The sequence below is a fragment of the Bubalus bubalis genome, chromosome 5, assembly GCF_019923935.1.
Source record: "Bubalus bubalis isolate 160015118507 breed Murrah chromosome 5, NDDB_SH_1, whole genome shotgun sequence".
Lineage (NCBI taxonomy): Eukaryota > Metazoa > Chordata > Mammalia > Artiodactyla > Bovidae > Bubalus > Bubalus bubalis.
Genome location: NC_059161.1, coordinates 122207403 through 122224190, shown reverse-complemented (window position 1 = coordinate 122224190; position 16788 = coordinate 122207403). Strand labels below are relative to the sequence as shown.

At 48.9% G+C, this 16788-nt stretch overlaps 2 protein-coding genes across 2 annotated transcripts in view; one reads left to right on the top strand and one right to left on the bottom strand.

Moving 5' to 3' along the window:
- Positions 1–1931, top strand: part of AHNAK (AHNAK nucleoprotein) — a 93284-nt gene extending 91353 nt beyond the window's left edge. The window contains exon 6 of the mRNA XM_044943620.2: positions 1611–1931. Within this exon, the coding sequence (XP_044799555.1) occupies positions 1611–1618 (8 nt within the window). The 3' untranslated portion in view covers positions 1619–1931. The remainder of the gene's footprint in view (positions 1–1610) is intronic.
- Positions 1932–11996: 10065 nt separating this feature from the next.
- SCGB1A1 (secretoglobin family 1A member 1) lies at positions 11997–15509 on the bottom strand. The gene is given in 4 exon segments (XM_006043192.3): positions 11997–12147; positions 13021–13155; positions 13157–13212; positions 15428–15509. Coding segments are annotated over 4 exon segments (279 nt in total). The 5' UTR covers positions 15483–15509; the 3' UTR covers positions 11997–12114.
- Between the last annotated feature and the right edge of the window lie 1279 nt (positions 15510–16788).

Here is a 16788-nt window from a genome sequence, read left to right as displayed (position 1 = left end):
AATCCCTTTTTCTTCTTTTTAAAATCCCTTTTATGCATCCTTTCCATGAATTTGTTCCAATCGGAAGAAGAAAGAACTCATGGTTTCCTACCCTGCCAGTTCATCCTAACTGTTCTGTGTTGTAAATTCTCTGAGAATGAAGTACTGATTATTGGCCATAGCAATCCGTGTTGTGAGCCAAGCTTGAACTCCAGCTGCGCTCCCCTTAAACTGTGAGGCTCTCGGGAAATCTCTCAAAGCCCTTGGTTCCTTGTCTGTACACAAGGGACTGCGGTACCTGCCTTGTAGTCTCATTGAGAGGGTAGAACGAGGTCGTACGTAGGAAGTGCTCAGCTCAGTGTCAGCCCCATAGCAAGCCCTCAGAAGAGGGTGGTGTAGAAATGTCAGAGTTTTCCCTTTACTGACTCCCTTTTAATAATTCCCTCCAACACTGTTATTATTTTTAATTTTTTGGGCAGGATGCACAGCATGTGGGATCTTAGTTCTCCCAACCTGGGATTGAATCTGGACCCCTACATTGGAAGTATGGAATCTTAACCACTGGACTGCCAGGGAAGTCCCTCAACCTTCTTAAAAAGACTTTACTCCTCTAAACCATTCAACACATGTTTGGGGGGAAAAAGGTTATGCTAATGATTTCTTCACAAAGTGGAGATACAGAGAGAAGGGGGCAGAATTGTAGTGCTTCAGTGAGGGAGAGGGGATGGAGGTCATTTTCAACCAGATTGATCAGCAGGATGGTATTATTTGTGTGGACCTTCAAAAAGGGGTAGGATTTGCACCTAGAGAGAGAACCGAGGTCATTCTAAGTCAGGGGAGGGAGAAGGAGGGGGTGCCTAGAGGAGGTGGGACTGGGGGAGAGTGAGCCCACCGTTTGGGTGAGTGCCTAAGATTTATGTTGAGACAGTAGAAGATCAAGTTGGAAAGGGAGACTGGCCCACCAAGAAGGACGGACATTTTCTAGAGGAACTGATATCGTGGAACATTCTTGAGCAGGGTGGGTGGAGGAGGAAGGTGGGGTGTGCAGACCCATGTGGGAAGTGAAATCAGCTCGGCCACAGGTAGAGATGAGTGGAGGGGGTGGGATGGAAGGAGGGTGCAGGTAGATGGCAAAGGGGGAGTGAGGACTCAAGTCTGGGAGCTCCTCTCTGGCGTGTAGGAAGCAGGAAGAAAGTTGGTTTGGAGACGATGATGAGAGGCTCCTTAATGGCTAAGACCAGAGGTCGCGCATCTCACCCCGCCCCGGTTCCTCACCACCTCCGGCCTGCTGTTGGCACGTTCTCAAGAACACACTGTCCTCTCTGGCCTCAGACTTGCTCGGGGCACCCGAAGGACAGACCCTGCCTTTCTCCGGGCTTCCTTTCTCCCCCTGCCACATGGGAACCCTCAGAGGGAGGCGTGTCAAGACCAAAACAGATTCCACTGTGGAATCACTTCCAGACTGACCCCTCCCAAAGGCAAGCATTTGTTAGGATGCTCTTCCAAGGGGTGGGGGGGGAACTTTTTTTTCTTCAGCCTGTGCACAGTTAACTAGAAAGCCCTCCTGATTTCGTGGGGGAGATGCAAACCGTGTTTTGAATAAAAATCGCTTTGCTATTGTTGTTTTACAGGGCTGTAGCCGAGGCCAGGAAGAAACCCGCCCCCTCCGAAGGTTGTTTTTGTGACGGTTCTTTGTAGCATTGTTCTAAAAATGGGAAATTACATATCGCCGTGCCAAAGGAAACAAACACCTGCAGTTAAAGGAACACCTTCCACGAGGTGGCTGTTAGCGCCCCAGCCAGTTCTAGAGGCAGGACTGCTGAGTGCCAGCTGTTCCTGGTGCATTTCGTCACTTTCCATGGGAGCGGGTTAGTAACCAGAGTGCGCTTTGGTGACAGGGCTTAGGTGATGGTTCCTCACTTATTTACTCAATAAACATCCTATCAAGCATCTATGTTGAGTCAGCCTTTTCACTACTCCTCTCCCTGGCGTTGTTAAAATTACTGGGCGTGTTGAAGACAGGCAGCAACTGTTTGACACTATTTTTGAGAGTCAGTATCTGACTCCTGCCCCCAAGTGATGAAGACACAGAACATCAGCTCCTCTCCTTCCTCTCCTTTCTTTCTCCATCTTTCTTCCCTTCCCCTCTCCCCACTTTTTCTTCATTTTTGTTGTTGTTCAGTTGCTCCGTCGTGTCTGACTCTTTGTGACCCCATGGACTGCAGCATGCCAGGCTTCCCTGTCCTTCCCCATCTCCCTGAGTTTCTTTATTAGTCTACATACACACACACACAAATCAATATTTTCAACACATCATTCAATACATTTCTTTAGGCAAAGAATTTTTCAAAGTTTCGGGTCACTGGGGTACAGTCTGAAATTCTAGTCTATGGTGTAGATATCAAAAGATAATTTTTGTTTTGGTTTTGAGTTAATACTTAACATCTTCAACATCAATGCAATTGCAGAATAGTCAGGTCTTGAAATTTATTGATCGTGAAGTGAATACATTTCAGATGGGTTTGTGGGTTCAGAGAATCCAGTTTCATTGGCCAATCTCATCTTTATGAGAAACAGGAAAGAAGAAAGGAAGGGTAAGTTTCTGATTTTGGGGAATGTGTTGATGACTTTGGTTAGAACTTCCTGCCCACAAAGTACTTGCCTTCCTCCAACAGGTTGGCCATAGAGTGATGGCCCTGACTTTGGGAGTCAGGGTTACTTCCCTGGCACCATTTGGTCATCAATGTGGTCCCACCGGGAAGAAGAGAGGGGGAATAAAAAGGCTCTCCATTCCTGTAATGTACTTAATCTACAGTCTTAGTTTCCACACTGGTCTTAACTTATCCACTAGAGGAAGAGTCCAGGAGCTGAGTTTTATTTTGCTTTTTTTTGCAAAGATGTATTTTTTCTTTAAAGTTTATTTATTGTATTGTTTTTTGACCACATCGGGTCTTAGTTTTGGTGTATGGGTTCCAGAGCCTGTGGGCTCTGTAGTTAAGGCACGTGGGCTTAGCTGTCCTTCAGCATGTGGGATCTTAGTTCTTTGACCAGAGTTCAAACCCAAATCCCCTGCATTGGAAGGTGGATTCTTAACCACTGGACCACCAGGGAAATCCCAGGAGCTGAGCCTTGAAGGAATCTTAAAGTTGCCAGATTTCGCAGATAACAATATTCAGATCAGATCAGATCAGATCAGATCAGTCGCTCAGTCGTGTCCAACTCTTTGCGACCCCATGAATCGCAGCACGCCAGGCCACCCTGTCCATCACCAACTCCCGGAGTTCACTGAGACTCACGTCCATCGAGTCAGTGATGCCATCCAGCCATCTCATCCTCTGTCGTCCCCTTCTCCTCTTGCCCCCAATCCCTCCCAGCATCAGAGTCTTTTCCAATGAGTCAACTCTTTGCATGAGGTGGCCAAAGTACTGGAGTTTCAGCTTTAGCATCATTCCTTCCAAAGAAATCCCAGGGCTGATCTCCTTCAGAATGGACTGGTTGGATCTCCTTGCAGTCCAAGGGACTCTCAAGAGTCTTCTCCAACACCACAGTTCAAAAGCATCAATTCTTTGGCACTCAGCTTTCTTCACAGTCCAACTCTCACATCCATACATGACCACAGGAAAAACCATAGCCTTGACTAGACAGACCTTTGTTGGCAAAGTAATGTCTCTGCTTTTCAATATGCTATCTAGGTTGGTCATAACTTTCCTTCCAAGGAGTAAGCGTCTTTTAATTTCATGGCTGCATTCACCATCTGTAGTGATTTTGGAGCCCAGAAAAATAAAGTCTGACACTGTTTCCACTGTTTCCCCATCTATTTCCCATGAAGTGATGGGACCGGATGCCATGATCTTAGTTTTCTGAATGTTGAGCTTTAAGCCAACTTTTCAGGTTGGTCAAAAAGTTTGTTTGGGTTTTCCCATAAGATCAATGCAAGATGCCTGGTTAAATTTGAATTTTAGATAAAATAATGAATTTTAAAATATATATATTATATATATAGCTATGTTCCAGACGTTGCATAGGGCATGGAGGATGGAGCTTGGGTCTTCAGGTGACTTTTTGGAAAGGGGAGACTAGAGTCTGGGGAGGCGGGAGTAGGGTTTGTTGCCTGTTCCAATATTAATGTGTGCTGCGTGGTAATGCGGGAAGTGTCACCCGAGGAAGGAGGTCTGCCGCTGGGAAGGTGGTCTGTCCTGGGCTGGTAACATTAGGACATGGGCCCTTTGCTCTCCCTTCTGCCTCATCCCCCTGGGTTGGGGGACTGATGAGAAGTGGGTTCTGGTTGTCCTTAGACAGCCCTGCCCAGGTATACCTCGTGGTTCTGTAGCCTCAGGACCTGCCTGAGGGACACAGTATAAGAGTTGCATCTCCCAAGGGCGGCTGCACACTAAACTGAGCGTCCAGACTGAGAGCTGCAACCAGAAGCACTTTGGTGGAGGGACTTCCCTGGTGGTCCAGTGGTTAAGAATCCACCTTCCAATACAGGGGATTCAAGTTCGATCCCTTGTCAGGCAACTAAGATCCCACGTGCTGCAGGGCGACTAGATAGCCCATGCAAACTATAGGTGTACCACCCTGAAAATACGCGATTTTGTCTAGAGAGTCCATTCACCATGACTAGAGAAGCCCGTGTGCAGCAACTAGAGTAGCCTGTGGGCAGCCAAAAAAAAAAGCATATTAGCAGGTTCATCAATCAGAGGCTAGTCAACCGAAAGGCATGCCCTCTCCTGCAGACGAGCATCAGGAAGGTCGGGAGGGGAGCGCAGTTAGAACCGCTAAGCGTTCTTCCACCGCTCTTTCTCTCCACTCAGAACCCCCTGTGCCTCCCTCTCGATGCAATCCATTTCCTTCTCTTTGGCCCAGGACATCGGGTTGGAGTTCCATGTTCTACACGACACCCACATTCTAGTGCCACACCCCAGATGACTCTCTCATCACCCTGGTGGAGTGTCGGGTGTGGCTGCATTCTTTCCTCCTAGCTAGAGACTATCTCTTGATTCATTCCGCAGAGATGGCTCACTGCATCCACTGGCTGTGAATGGACCAGCCTAACCTGGAGGGCAGCTTATTTCCAAGCCTTGTCCACTGCTGTACCCCCGGTGTAGGTGGGGGAAGCAGCAGGATTTGAGTCCAGAGCTCGGGCAGGGCCAGGCTCCCAGGAGGGCCTCCCAGGCTATCAGGGAGTCTGGACTTTATTCTGTAGCAGACTGTTAGCAGAGAAGGATTTTCATCAAAAGCATTGAAGATGACTCTTTGATTTTTGGCAATCATGGGAAGTATATTGTGGAAAGGGATGAGATTGAAATCTTAGAGGCCATTTAGGAGGTAGGATAACGGTCTCCCAAAATGGCCATGATCTCATCCCCAGAAGCTGTGAATACATTAGGTTACATGACAAAGAGAAAGGAGGGTGGCAAATGGAATTAAGGTTGCTAATCAGCTGATGCTGAGATGAAGTGATCACACTGGATTACCTGGCTGGGCCCAGAGCAGTCACAAGGGTCTATCCACATGGAAGAGGGAGGCAGAGGAGGAGGCCAGAGGCAGAAGAGGAGGCCAGAGGGAGAGTGGAGCCTGCACTGCTGACTTTGAAGATAGAAGCAGGGGCTGCAAGCCAAGGAATGAAGGTGGCCTCTAGAAACTGAAAAAGGAAGGAAACACACTCTTCCCTGGGAGTCTCCGGAAGGAGCACAGCCTGCCAACACTTTGGGTTTTAGTCCAGTGAAATAATTTTGAATTTCTGACCTACAGATTTATAAGATAATACATTTGAGGATTTAAAAAAAAAACATAAAGTTTGTGGTAGTTTATTACAGTAGCCATAGGAAACTAGTTCAGAGGTTATTTGCAATATCCCAGGCCACAGACAGCAAAGGCGTGGTACTGGGATCGGAGTAGAGAGAAGGGGGCACATTCAAGGTAAATTGAGAAAGCGGTGGACTCAGAGACCTATGGATGCATAAAGTCAGAGGTCAGGAGATCCTTCTTCTGGCCCCAGTGCCCTGAGGTCGGTCCTCATCTCCTCACTACCCATGAGATGAGAAGAGGGCCCAGGCTCTCTCCCTGGGAGCCCCTGACCGACAGCATTTCCTACCTGTCCTAGGGCTGACGGAGTATCCACACGTGTCACCAGCGTCGTAAGAGGGAATTCTAAAGGACACTCTGAGCTGAATCCCTCGCAGACACGCAGGATGCTTGGGTGCTGCAGACACACAGCTTCAGCTATTGTAGGAGTTAACTAGGTTCTTGTCATGGGCTTGGAATCCATTCATCTGATGGGGGACAAGTCTGAGTTTCAAGGCCCTGGTTGATCCATTCTGATGCTAGCAACTGTGCATGCTTAGCTGAATCTATCTTCAGATTTATTTCCGCATATACTAAAGGTTCATAATTTGGGTTTGCTCATGGAAATATGTTGGGTGGCTAACTCTCAATGATTCATTCTCACATTGTTTCCATGTGCCCACTGGTGTGTTCTGTAAGTGCCTGGGGAGGAACGCTCCCTAATTACACGCTGCAGAAGGCATTGTTTGTGTGGCCCTTTCATCATCAACTGATGTTTTCTTTATCATTTATCTGAAGCCACTCTGAACAACAACCACCCTATGGTGAATGACTACCCACAAAACCCCTGGCATCTGCAAACAGCTTGCTTGCATTAGCCATAAACTAGACATTATTTTACCCATATCATCTTGATAAAGTTGATGAGGGTTGGTTTTGGTTCCTCTTCCTGCCACATGAATCATTTATAGATTTTCCTGCCAGGCTAACTTCAATCCGCTCACGTGTTGAGGGTGTAAAACTGCAGCTTTCCTACAGATCCATCAGTTTAGGCTATATATTGACACGGCAAGGGCAAGTCCTTGGATTCTGCAGTGTTGCAATGATTCTGCAACGTTGATTCTGCAATGATGGCCATGTTTAGTAATGACTACTCCTCTTCAGCTTCCTTTAAGAATAAATCTAACTGAGATTTCTCTGGTGGTCCAGTAATTAAGATTCCACACTCCCAGTGCTGGGGGCAGGGGTTCGATACCTGGTCTGGAAACTAAGATCTTGCAAGTCACATGGGGTGGCCAAAAAATAAATAGTAATTGTTCTTTTGGTTGCAGGTTGTGGGAGTAATATATTTGTTTTTAAAAAATTTCTCCCAGATTCAGTTTAGTTTATAATATGATCAAGAAATGGCGTCTTTCCTCTGGGCTCTTCAAAAGTATGAATGCTAAAAGTAATATAGTGCTAACAATACATTTGTTGCTTTTAACTTGTTTGGCTTTATTGAGATACATTTTACATTTCTTATTAAAAAATTTTTTTTACTGCATTTAATTTAAAAAACCTATTTATTTATTTGGCCGCGAGAGATCTTAGCTGCGGCATGCACAATCTTTAGCTGTGGCATGTGGGATCTAGTTCCCTGACCAGGGATTGAACCTGGGTCCCCTGCATTTGGAGTGTGGAGTGTTAGCCACTGGACCACCAGGAAGGTTCCATGCATATTACATTTTCACTTTCCTTAGTTTGCGCATAATGCTTCTCAAACTCGGGAAGCTTCTATTCATTACACTGGCCTCCTTGCATTTTAGAGTTTAGCATATTCATAGTGAAAAAGGCTGATCATATAATTATATATTTATCTAACTAGGGCTGGACGCACTTCTCATCCTCTTTCTTCAAATGTAAAAATCCTTCTTAGCTTGAGGTCTGTTCAAAGATAAGCCATGGCCCCAGTGTGGCCAGGCAGAAAAGAAAAAAAGACAAAAAAGAATCCCATGACATTCTTTCATTTCTCTATTTTTTTTCTGCTTTCCCAAAACATGAGTCACACAGATATGTGCTCTTTCTGTGGCTGTGATCAGTTCATCTTGCATTCTGCTCTTTTAAAACTGAACGTACATTTCTGTGTGCTGACAGCGCGCATTCTTGGGATCGCCTACATTTGCAGCCCCTCTGAGGTGGAGACTCTCCCTGCCATATAATTGGACTTCCTTTTATCCCCAGATACCTGCTGTATTTGCCCTAGGTAAATATTTCCCTAGTTCTGAATAGGTAATTAAAATTCTGAACCTTTTATGGCCCTGGATCCTTATCTGCTTGAACAACACTCGCCTAGGTGGATGGCTCCCTGGAGGCCAAGGTATGTGAGTTAAAGATGACCTGGATGCAAAGGAACCCGGGGGACTCAGCAGTAGGGGAGAGGGGAGGCAGGAGGCTCACCACCCCCAAGGAGGCCCCACCCTCTACCAAGAATCTCTTCTGGAATTGCCAGTCCCCCTGACCCGCTCTGGAATTGTGGCAGATAGTGAGGGAGGGGTGGGATGGCTATAGTCTGAGTGTGTGTGTGTGTGTGTATGTGTCTGCATAAGCAGGCACGTAGGTGCATATTTTTGGGGGGGGGGGGTAGGTGGACATTTTTCATCAGCATCATTTCAGTTAATAGCTCAGGAAATTCCTGCCTTTGGGATCCTTCTCTCTACTGTAGGGCAGGGGTTGGGGGTCTGGCCTTGAATCTGGATTGTGTGAGGAAGAAATGAGAAATTGCAGAAATGCTTGCCAGGGAGTAAGCAATCAATAAAAGTAATTATTAGGTTGCTTGAGATGTTAAGAAGGGTGGATGGAGGTCAGAGGACCCGCTCCACTAGCGCCCGGGGCTCCTCTGTACCTTCCGGACCATCTCACGTTCTAGATTCAGCTGGACTCGCCCTCGCAATTGTTCGGGAAGGGAATTATTACTAATTCCAGAAGAGCTGACACATGCCTGGCAGGGTTCAGCGAGCAGCAACTTTGTATGACTGCCCGTTTTTCCTCAGAATTCTTATAAAAAAAACAAACAAAAAAAAACACAAAAACCTGAAAAATTAAGTTAAAGCAATCACAGTTGATACAAAAACAAACAAACAAACAAAAAAACCCAAAACACCAAACCTAGAAAGGAACTGCGTTTCATCATGTGTCCCGCGGATTGAGCCAGGCTGCGTGGAGCTGCAGGGCTCGGAAGCCCCGACCTGGACACCTTGGTAGACACTGCCCCCTAGTGGCCATGGTGGCGCCAGCTGCTGAGGGCGCGGAAGGCGCGTCCCCGCGGGACCACGTAGCTTCTTGGAAAAATCCGAACAGAAGAGATTTCTCTCTGCAACCCTCTCGTTCCGTGCCCTCTGCGGATGCCCTCTCTATTCCCGCTTTCCCTGTGCGCGTCCTCCACTTTCATTCAATATCTGGGGATGGTGTGGCCGGGTCAGGGACCGATTGCCCCGGGACAGAGGGTGTTTGGAGGGTGTTTATATCCACATGGGACTCGGGTTTAGGATGAGTTCTAGTCTTGCCTATTTTGGTCTAGGGCGATTTTTTTTTTTCTTCTTTTGAGGGGGTGCACCAGAGGGTATGTGGGACCTTAGTTTCCCGACCAGGGATGGAACTGGCGTCCCCTGCATTGGAGGCACTACTTTTTTTTTTTTTTTAATAAATAAATATTTATTTATTTTAATAAATATATTTATTTGGCTGTGCCAGGTCTTAGTGGTGGCACGTGGGATCTTTGGTCTTTGCTATGGCATGTGGAATCTTTTATCTGTGGCATGTAAACTTTTAGCTGTGGCATGTGGGGGTCTATCTAGTTCCCTAACCAAGGATGGAACCCAGGCCACCTGCATTGGGAACTCAGAGTTTTAGCCACTGAACCACCAGGGAAGTCCCTAGGGTGCATTTTTACAGCGACTGTCAACAGTTTCCAGCAGTTAATGCTGTGTGGCCTGTGCAAAGGCCCTAGGTAGGAAGGGGCTTGGCGACTTGGTTTTTAAAAAACAAAAAGAACTGCGGGCCAGCGGGGTGGACTGCAGAAAGGGAGTAAGCAGTGGGAAGGATGGGAGATGAGAACCAGTGATGGGTGCATTTTGCATTTGCAGTTGATGAGAAGAGTGTGGGGAAGCTTTGAAGAGCTTGACTTGATTGGAGTGGAGGAGAGGCTGTGGAAGGGGGTTTTCACATTGGTCCCCTCCATGCCCCTGCCTGATCGTCCTCCTGTTCCCCTTCTGCCTCTGGCTGCCTCCCCCATCTCCTCCAGTCCCTCCTGTCTCTGCTCAGACCTTGAGCCAGGGGATTCCTGGGCTGGCCTGTCCACGCTACTCTTTTTTTTTTTTTAATTTATTTGGCTGCGTCAGGTCTTAGTTGCTCCACAGCCTTCAAGATCTTAGTTCCCTGACCAGGGATGGACCCTGCATCCCCTGCTTTGCAAGGTAGATTCTTAACCACTGGACCACCAGGAAATCCCATGTCCACGCTACTCTTGCTTACGTCACTTCCTTTTTTTCTTTTTTCCAAACAAATTTTACCTATGTATTTCTTTTTGTCTGTGCTGGATCTTCGCTGCTGCGAGGGTTTGCCTCTAGTTGTGGTTCTTGGATTTCTCAGTGCGGTGGCTCCTCTTGTTCCAGAGTGTAGGCTCCAGGGCACGGGCTCGGTAGTTGTGGCTCCCGGGCTCCAGAGCACGCGTTCAATAGTTGGGATGCTTGGGCTTAGTTACCTTGCAGTATGTGGGATCTTTGGGATCAGGGGCTGAACCCGTGTCTCCTGCATTGACGGGCAGATTCTTTACCACTGAGCCACCAGGGGAGCCCCCTCCCTTTATTTCTTTTATGCTTTTAGCACAGGTTTACCTGTCTGTCTGCTTCTTTGTTGATTTTTGGGGGGCTGGCGATCTTCCCCGTCAGGTCACCGGCTCCCTGAGACCAGAGGCTGCCGTTGTCTTCACTCTGCTCTACTTGGGTCTCAGTGCGGGTGTGCACTGAGCAACCACTTCATGCATATTTGCTGGGTTATGAAATCTGCTCCCGGCTTCCTCAGAGCCCTGAGCGCCACCATGAACACATGGCAAGTGCCAGTAAATACCTGGGGATTGATTTCATGCAAGAAGGAAGGGGGTGGCCGATTCGCTTTTTGAGTGAAAGTTGGCTGGATGCGGACTCAAGGGATGGCGGGGAGGTCAGGGCAAGGGCAAGTCAGAGAAGGGCTTTGGGGTCAAATAAGAGCACCATCGCCAGTAGGCGGCAGTCACTAGGTACTGACCAGCCTGACCCCCTCCCACCCACTCTCCACTAGCCTCTTGGGGACAGAGAGTGACATGAATGGATGGCTTGACCCATAAGCCTCTGCAGTTTCAGCCTGGAAATAGGATGTCCTCATCAGGATGGCTGATAAAGGATGTAGAAAATGCACGAGAGGAGGGGTTCTGCTTGAAAAAAATAGTTTGAGAATAATTTCATGCGGCAAATGTGAAGTAAGCGAAACACTTAACCCACCCTCTCTGGGGACGTCCCCCAGACTCTGTCCTCAAAGTCCCCCCCAAGGACCCTGGATCCCTAATCAAGGGACTGAACCTGCTCCTCCCTCCAGCCTTTGTTTTCGAAGTTTCTTACAGGAATCGGATCCTTCCATAGGTGGGAAGAGACCATCTGCGCTGGCTGTGATTTGCAGACTGTCACGGGGCCAGCCCGCCCCTCAGAGCACCGTACTGCTCTGTCAAAACGCTTCAAAGATCCACCATTTATCTTTGGGAGATGGAACTTTCTGGAAAACTTCATCTCTGTTTGTGGTTATGTCTGGGTAGCATAATCACCTTAAATATTTCTTTTTCAACCCAAGAGTGGGATCCCAAAGGGCTTGGAAGAAACAGAACGCTGAATTTCATTACTAAATGGATGGGGGTTGGAAGGTCAGCCTGAGGTCAGCTGCCACCATGTCTAACATTCCCCCCGCCGACACCCCCACCGCCCCCACCGTTCCCTGTAGGTCAGGTTTGAGCAAGGCCCTGGGAATGGTTCCAGGCTGGCTCTCTGCCCGTGGAAGGGAGTATGTACTAGAAGCTGGCCTGGCCATCTGTGGACTGGAAGTGAGACAAGGCCTGGACTCTTGGGGATGCGTTTCCACAGCCACTGCCTTTCTTTTGTCTCTAATCTTACCCCAGCAAGGGCACACCTTTCATTCTAGCAGGTGAATAAAAAAGGCGGGGACACAGATGAGATGCTTGCTTGTACTTTATTGCAGGAGTCAGGCGGGGCTGGTGGGGATGGAGTGAAAGGAGCATCCGGGGAGTGGCAGGGGCCTTGGCAGGTGGAGATCTTCAGCTTCTGAATCCTAAGCACACTCTGGGCTTTGTATTATTTTCATCTAAAACAAACAAACAAAATCCCCAATACAATAGTGAATGAAAATGTCAAAGCCAGACCCAGAAACTTTAATATCACCTAAGAGCTTCAGTATTTGTGGGAGGAGCTAAGCTTGGATTATTGCTCAGAAGCTTCTCTAGTTTTAATTTTTTTAATTAAAAAAAAAATTTTTTTTTTTTGCCACCCTGACTAGGGATTGAACCCATGCCCCTTGCAGTGGAAGCTGGGAGTCTTAACCACTGGGCTGCCAGGAGGGTCCCTCAGGAGCTTCTTTAAAAAAGATAAGATGGCTGTGCCTGCTTCCCCAGGGATATTTGCACTGTGACTCTCCTCTCTGGATTAGAAAAGTGTCCCCAAAATAGGGACTTCTCAGGTGATGTAGTGGTAAAGAATTTGCCTGCCAATGCAGGAGACAAAAAGATGTGGGTTTGATCAGTGGGTTTGGAAGATCCCCTGGAGAAGGGATAGGCTGCCCACTCCAGTATTCTTGGGGCTTCCCTGGTGGTTCGGATGGTAAAGAATCTGCCTTCAATGCGGGAGACCTGGGTTCGATCCCTGGGTTGGGAAGATCCCCTGGAGGAGGGCATGGCAACCCATTCTAGTATTCTTGCCTGGACAATCCCCATGGACAGAGGAGGCTGGTGGGCTACAGCCCATGGGATCACAAAGAGTTAGACATGACTGAGTGACTAAGCACAGCACAGCACCAGTATTCTTGCTTGGAAAATTGCATGGGCAGAGGAGCCTGGCGGGCTACAGTCCATGGAGTTGCAGAGTTGGACACGACTGATCGACTGAGCATGCACGCATGCCCCAAAGTGGGTGACGCTGCAGCCCAGGGACACGGGCAGCAGGTGTGGAGGGAGCCGTGTACCATGAGCTCTAACACGCTGTCCTTGGCCTTTGGGGAGAGGGTGTCTACCAGCGTCTTCAGCTGACTTGTTGCCTCTTTCATGTCTTCGTCAGGGCTGAAATGTTCCAGGGCAGCCTCATAGCTGGAAGGCGTGCGTGCCGGTGAGGAGGTTTCCCAAGACATACAGAAGGCTGGGGCAGACCTCTGTGGATGCTGGAGAACAGAGAGGAGAGAGCCCCTGTATCCCTGTCCGTGTCTAGACTGGCCAGCTCCCTGCCAGGGCCTGACCCAGATGCACACAGCTGGGCCTGTCCACAAGAGCTAGTGGCCCTCTCACCCCCGGCCTGGAGGGTGACGCTCCAAGCAATTGGCTCTTTGGCGCCAAGTGGATGCCTTCTGGGTTGTGGCCAGCTTTTTGTGGTTTGCCTGAGCCTTCCTTGCGCTTCCTGGGTTGCAACGGGCAAGGTGGTACCGGCTCTTAACCTTAGAGTTTCAGGCGGAGCTCTGAGAATAGAAGCTGCTGATCTGAATTTTTTTTTTTTTTTTTGGGTGTGGTGTGTGGGGGCTGGGGAGAGGCCACAAAGGATTTTGGCTCCCACCGGAAACATGCCTCTTACTGATGGTTAGTGATGGTCTGAGCCCACGTGACAAAGTCAGGCTCTGGCAGGAAGAGGCACTTGTACCCGCCAAGCGTGAGCCCCCGAGCCTGGCCCGGAAGGGACATCCGCTGTGGGTGCCGGGCCTGTGGGCTCATCCACCCGCAGACACACCTCTGCCTCTATTCCTAGTCCCGCCCCCGTGTTCCTTTCATCTGAGGGCGCCCCCTCTCGTGCTCTTTTTAGGTCCCTGCCCCCAGGATCATGGGGCTTCCCAGGTGGCTTAGTGGTAAAGAATCTGCCTGCAATGCAGGAGATTGCAGGTTCGATCCTTGGGTCTGGAAGATCCCCTGGAGAAGGAAATGGCAACCCACTCTAGTATTCTTGCTTGGGAAATCCCCTGGACAGAGGAGCCTGAGGGCTACAGTCTATAGGATTGCAAAGAGTCAGATACGACTTAGCAACTGAACAACAACAATCCCTGGATCATGGGGAGAATCACCACGCCCAGCTCCCTGTTTGCCCTGTCTTCCCATTGAGTCTTAAATCCCTGTCCTTGACTTCGCCACCTTGTGTGCAAACTCCCTTTCCTGAACTCCGAGGTTCCACCCAAAGTGGTCACTCCAAGTCAGACCCTCTCCAGAACTTAGATCCCTGCTTTGCAACTTACTGTGTCATCAGGCAAGTTACTTTATCTTTCTGTAGCTCAGTTTTCTCATCTGAAAAATGGGGGATAATGTCCCCACTTCATAGAGTTGTTGTAAGAATGAAAAGAGAGAATATGTGAACGAGATTCAGCACAGGGATGGGCACAGATAAACCTTAGAGCTTATTACTGGTATTATATGTGCACACACACGGACATACAAACACATCCCAGACCCACCACCTACGTATTTCACCCTGTCTTGGTGGGCTGCACCTGGCGCTAAGATCTTCTAATTAACGTACATTTCAGTCCAAATGATGTTACTTCCCCTTTAAAACAGGCATCTCTGCACCGTACTTGTTCCTGCTGCCTCTTGGTCTCTGTTTCCTAACTCCCTGGCCACTCCCCAAGGTCATAAAACTTCTCTCGATTTTTCTTAGGGAACTTTGAAAGTGAAGGAGTTGGAATGTGTTTACATTTTGTTGTTGTTGTTGTAGGAGTAGAAGAGACAGATAGGGAGTAAAAAGCAGCCAAGTAACCCAGTTCCCAAAAGATCATGGGCTTCAAGGAAGATGGGATCCACATCCCCTGCCCCATCACTCTCCTCCTCCTGACAGCTGCAACTCTTCAGAGACTCCTAATCCTTTTTGCAGAGGACAAAAAAATGTTTAGAAATCTCCATTCTGAGTTGGCAGTTTCCAAAGGGAAGAACCCTATCTAGAATATTCCTCTCTGCCCAGAATGGGAGACCTTGCCTGGGGTTGGGTTTCTTTGGAAGCCATGAGGCTCCTTCCAGCCCCTTTGGCTACCAGGGTGATGTGTTGACCCCAAACCTGGAGGTCTCTTGGCATCTCGGGGTCTGTCCAGTCCTGGGCTTTGGGGAGCTTGTTAGTTACTCCTGTTCTGCTGGTCACTGCGTCTAGGTGGGATCTTCTCCATCTCTGCACTTCTGAGGTTGTTGGATATGGAAGATGGGGTCTTTTACATGTTTCATTACAGCCTCAGGGCTCTGCCTAAATTCCTAAGATGGGCTTGTTTGCCAGACCCAGCTTCCTGGCTGGAAGTCAGTATTCCCAGGCTCTCCCAGCAGCCACACAGAGAACATGGACAGCTGCCCCCTCTCCTGGGCAGTGCTGGGAGAGTTGCTGAGGCTGGCTTGGGGTGGAGGACTCGGGATACTTACCAGGTCTGTAGAAGAGAGTCAGGGTGACCAGGACGATGGCGATGGTGAGCTTCATGGTGGGCAGGAGGCTGGTGGGGGAGGCTCTGGCCCTGTCTCTGGATCTGGTCTCATGGGTGATGTGCCCACTGGGATACCTTCTTATACTCTCCTGCAGTGGGGAGGGCACGGCATGGGATCCACTTACGGGATCACATTGTTTACTTGGGCATCAGCTCGGTGGAAAAAGTAAATATTCTCGTTTCTCAATCCAGTTTCTGTCCCCAGTGAAACAGAGCTCACACAATGGGCCACCTGGGTGAGGGGAACCCAGAGTCCAACGTGGAGGCAGTGAGAGTGCCTGAGTCATAGGGTTTGGAGAGCTGGCCGCCTTTGCTATTCCCTTCGGACCTGAGTGCTGGGCAGTGCAGATGGACAGACAGCAGAGCCTGCCTGATCCTATCGTCCCAGGAGAAACTGAGGCCCAAGGCCCCATACCAGTGGCGGTGACAGGACTAAGACTGGGGTTTCCTGATGCTCCAACGGGCTCTGCTCCAAGGAAGTGGCTGGACTTCAAGCCTCTGGAGTCACGCGGTCCAGAGCGTCTTGTGGTCAGACTTGGGCGAGACCCTGGACTGAAGCATGTTGACAGATTAAGTTCTCCAGAAACCTAATGCCCAGGTCAGGTTGGAGGACGCACTGTGCCAGCCGGGTCTGGAGTCCTGCCTTCCTGATGACAAATCCATGGGCACTTCAGGCCTCATAGCACTTGACCTCTTCATGGCCTTAACCTCTCACCATTTCCTTCTTGAATTGTTCTCTCTCCTATGCTCCCACGACTCTCTGCTTTCCTGTTTTCCTCCCTGGCCATCCTTGTTCTTTGGATACTGATTCTTTACTGACCGAGCTTCCGTGTTGGTGGCTCCAGGCTGTGACCGTGGCCCCTTCTGACACCATGTCAGTGGCGGCCTCTTTTCTTCTCCAAAGCCTGTGCCTTAGAACACAGGCCTCCCCGACTCAGAGTCACCTCCTAAATGGCCTTCTGCCTCCTAGCTCTTCCTCCTCGGCCATCCTGGGAAAGGCCACTAGAATGATCTTTCTAAAGTCTGCTTATCGTATCCTCCTCCTTCTTGAAACACTTTTAAAGCTGCCTTGGGCGGATGCGATAAAATTCAAGTGCAACTTATGAGGCCCTTGTCCACTGGCCCTTGCTTACCATTTGAATCTCATTCCTCTGCTCTTCTGCGTGGAATCTTTTTTTTTTTTTTTTTCAGAATAAATTTGATAACAGAATTGTGGACTTTTCAGTTTACTTGTCAAACTGCTGCTGCTGCTAGGTCGCTTCAGTCATGTCCGACTCTGGGCGACCACATAGATGGCAGCCC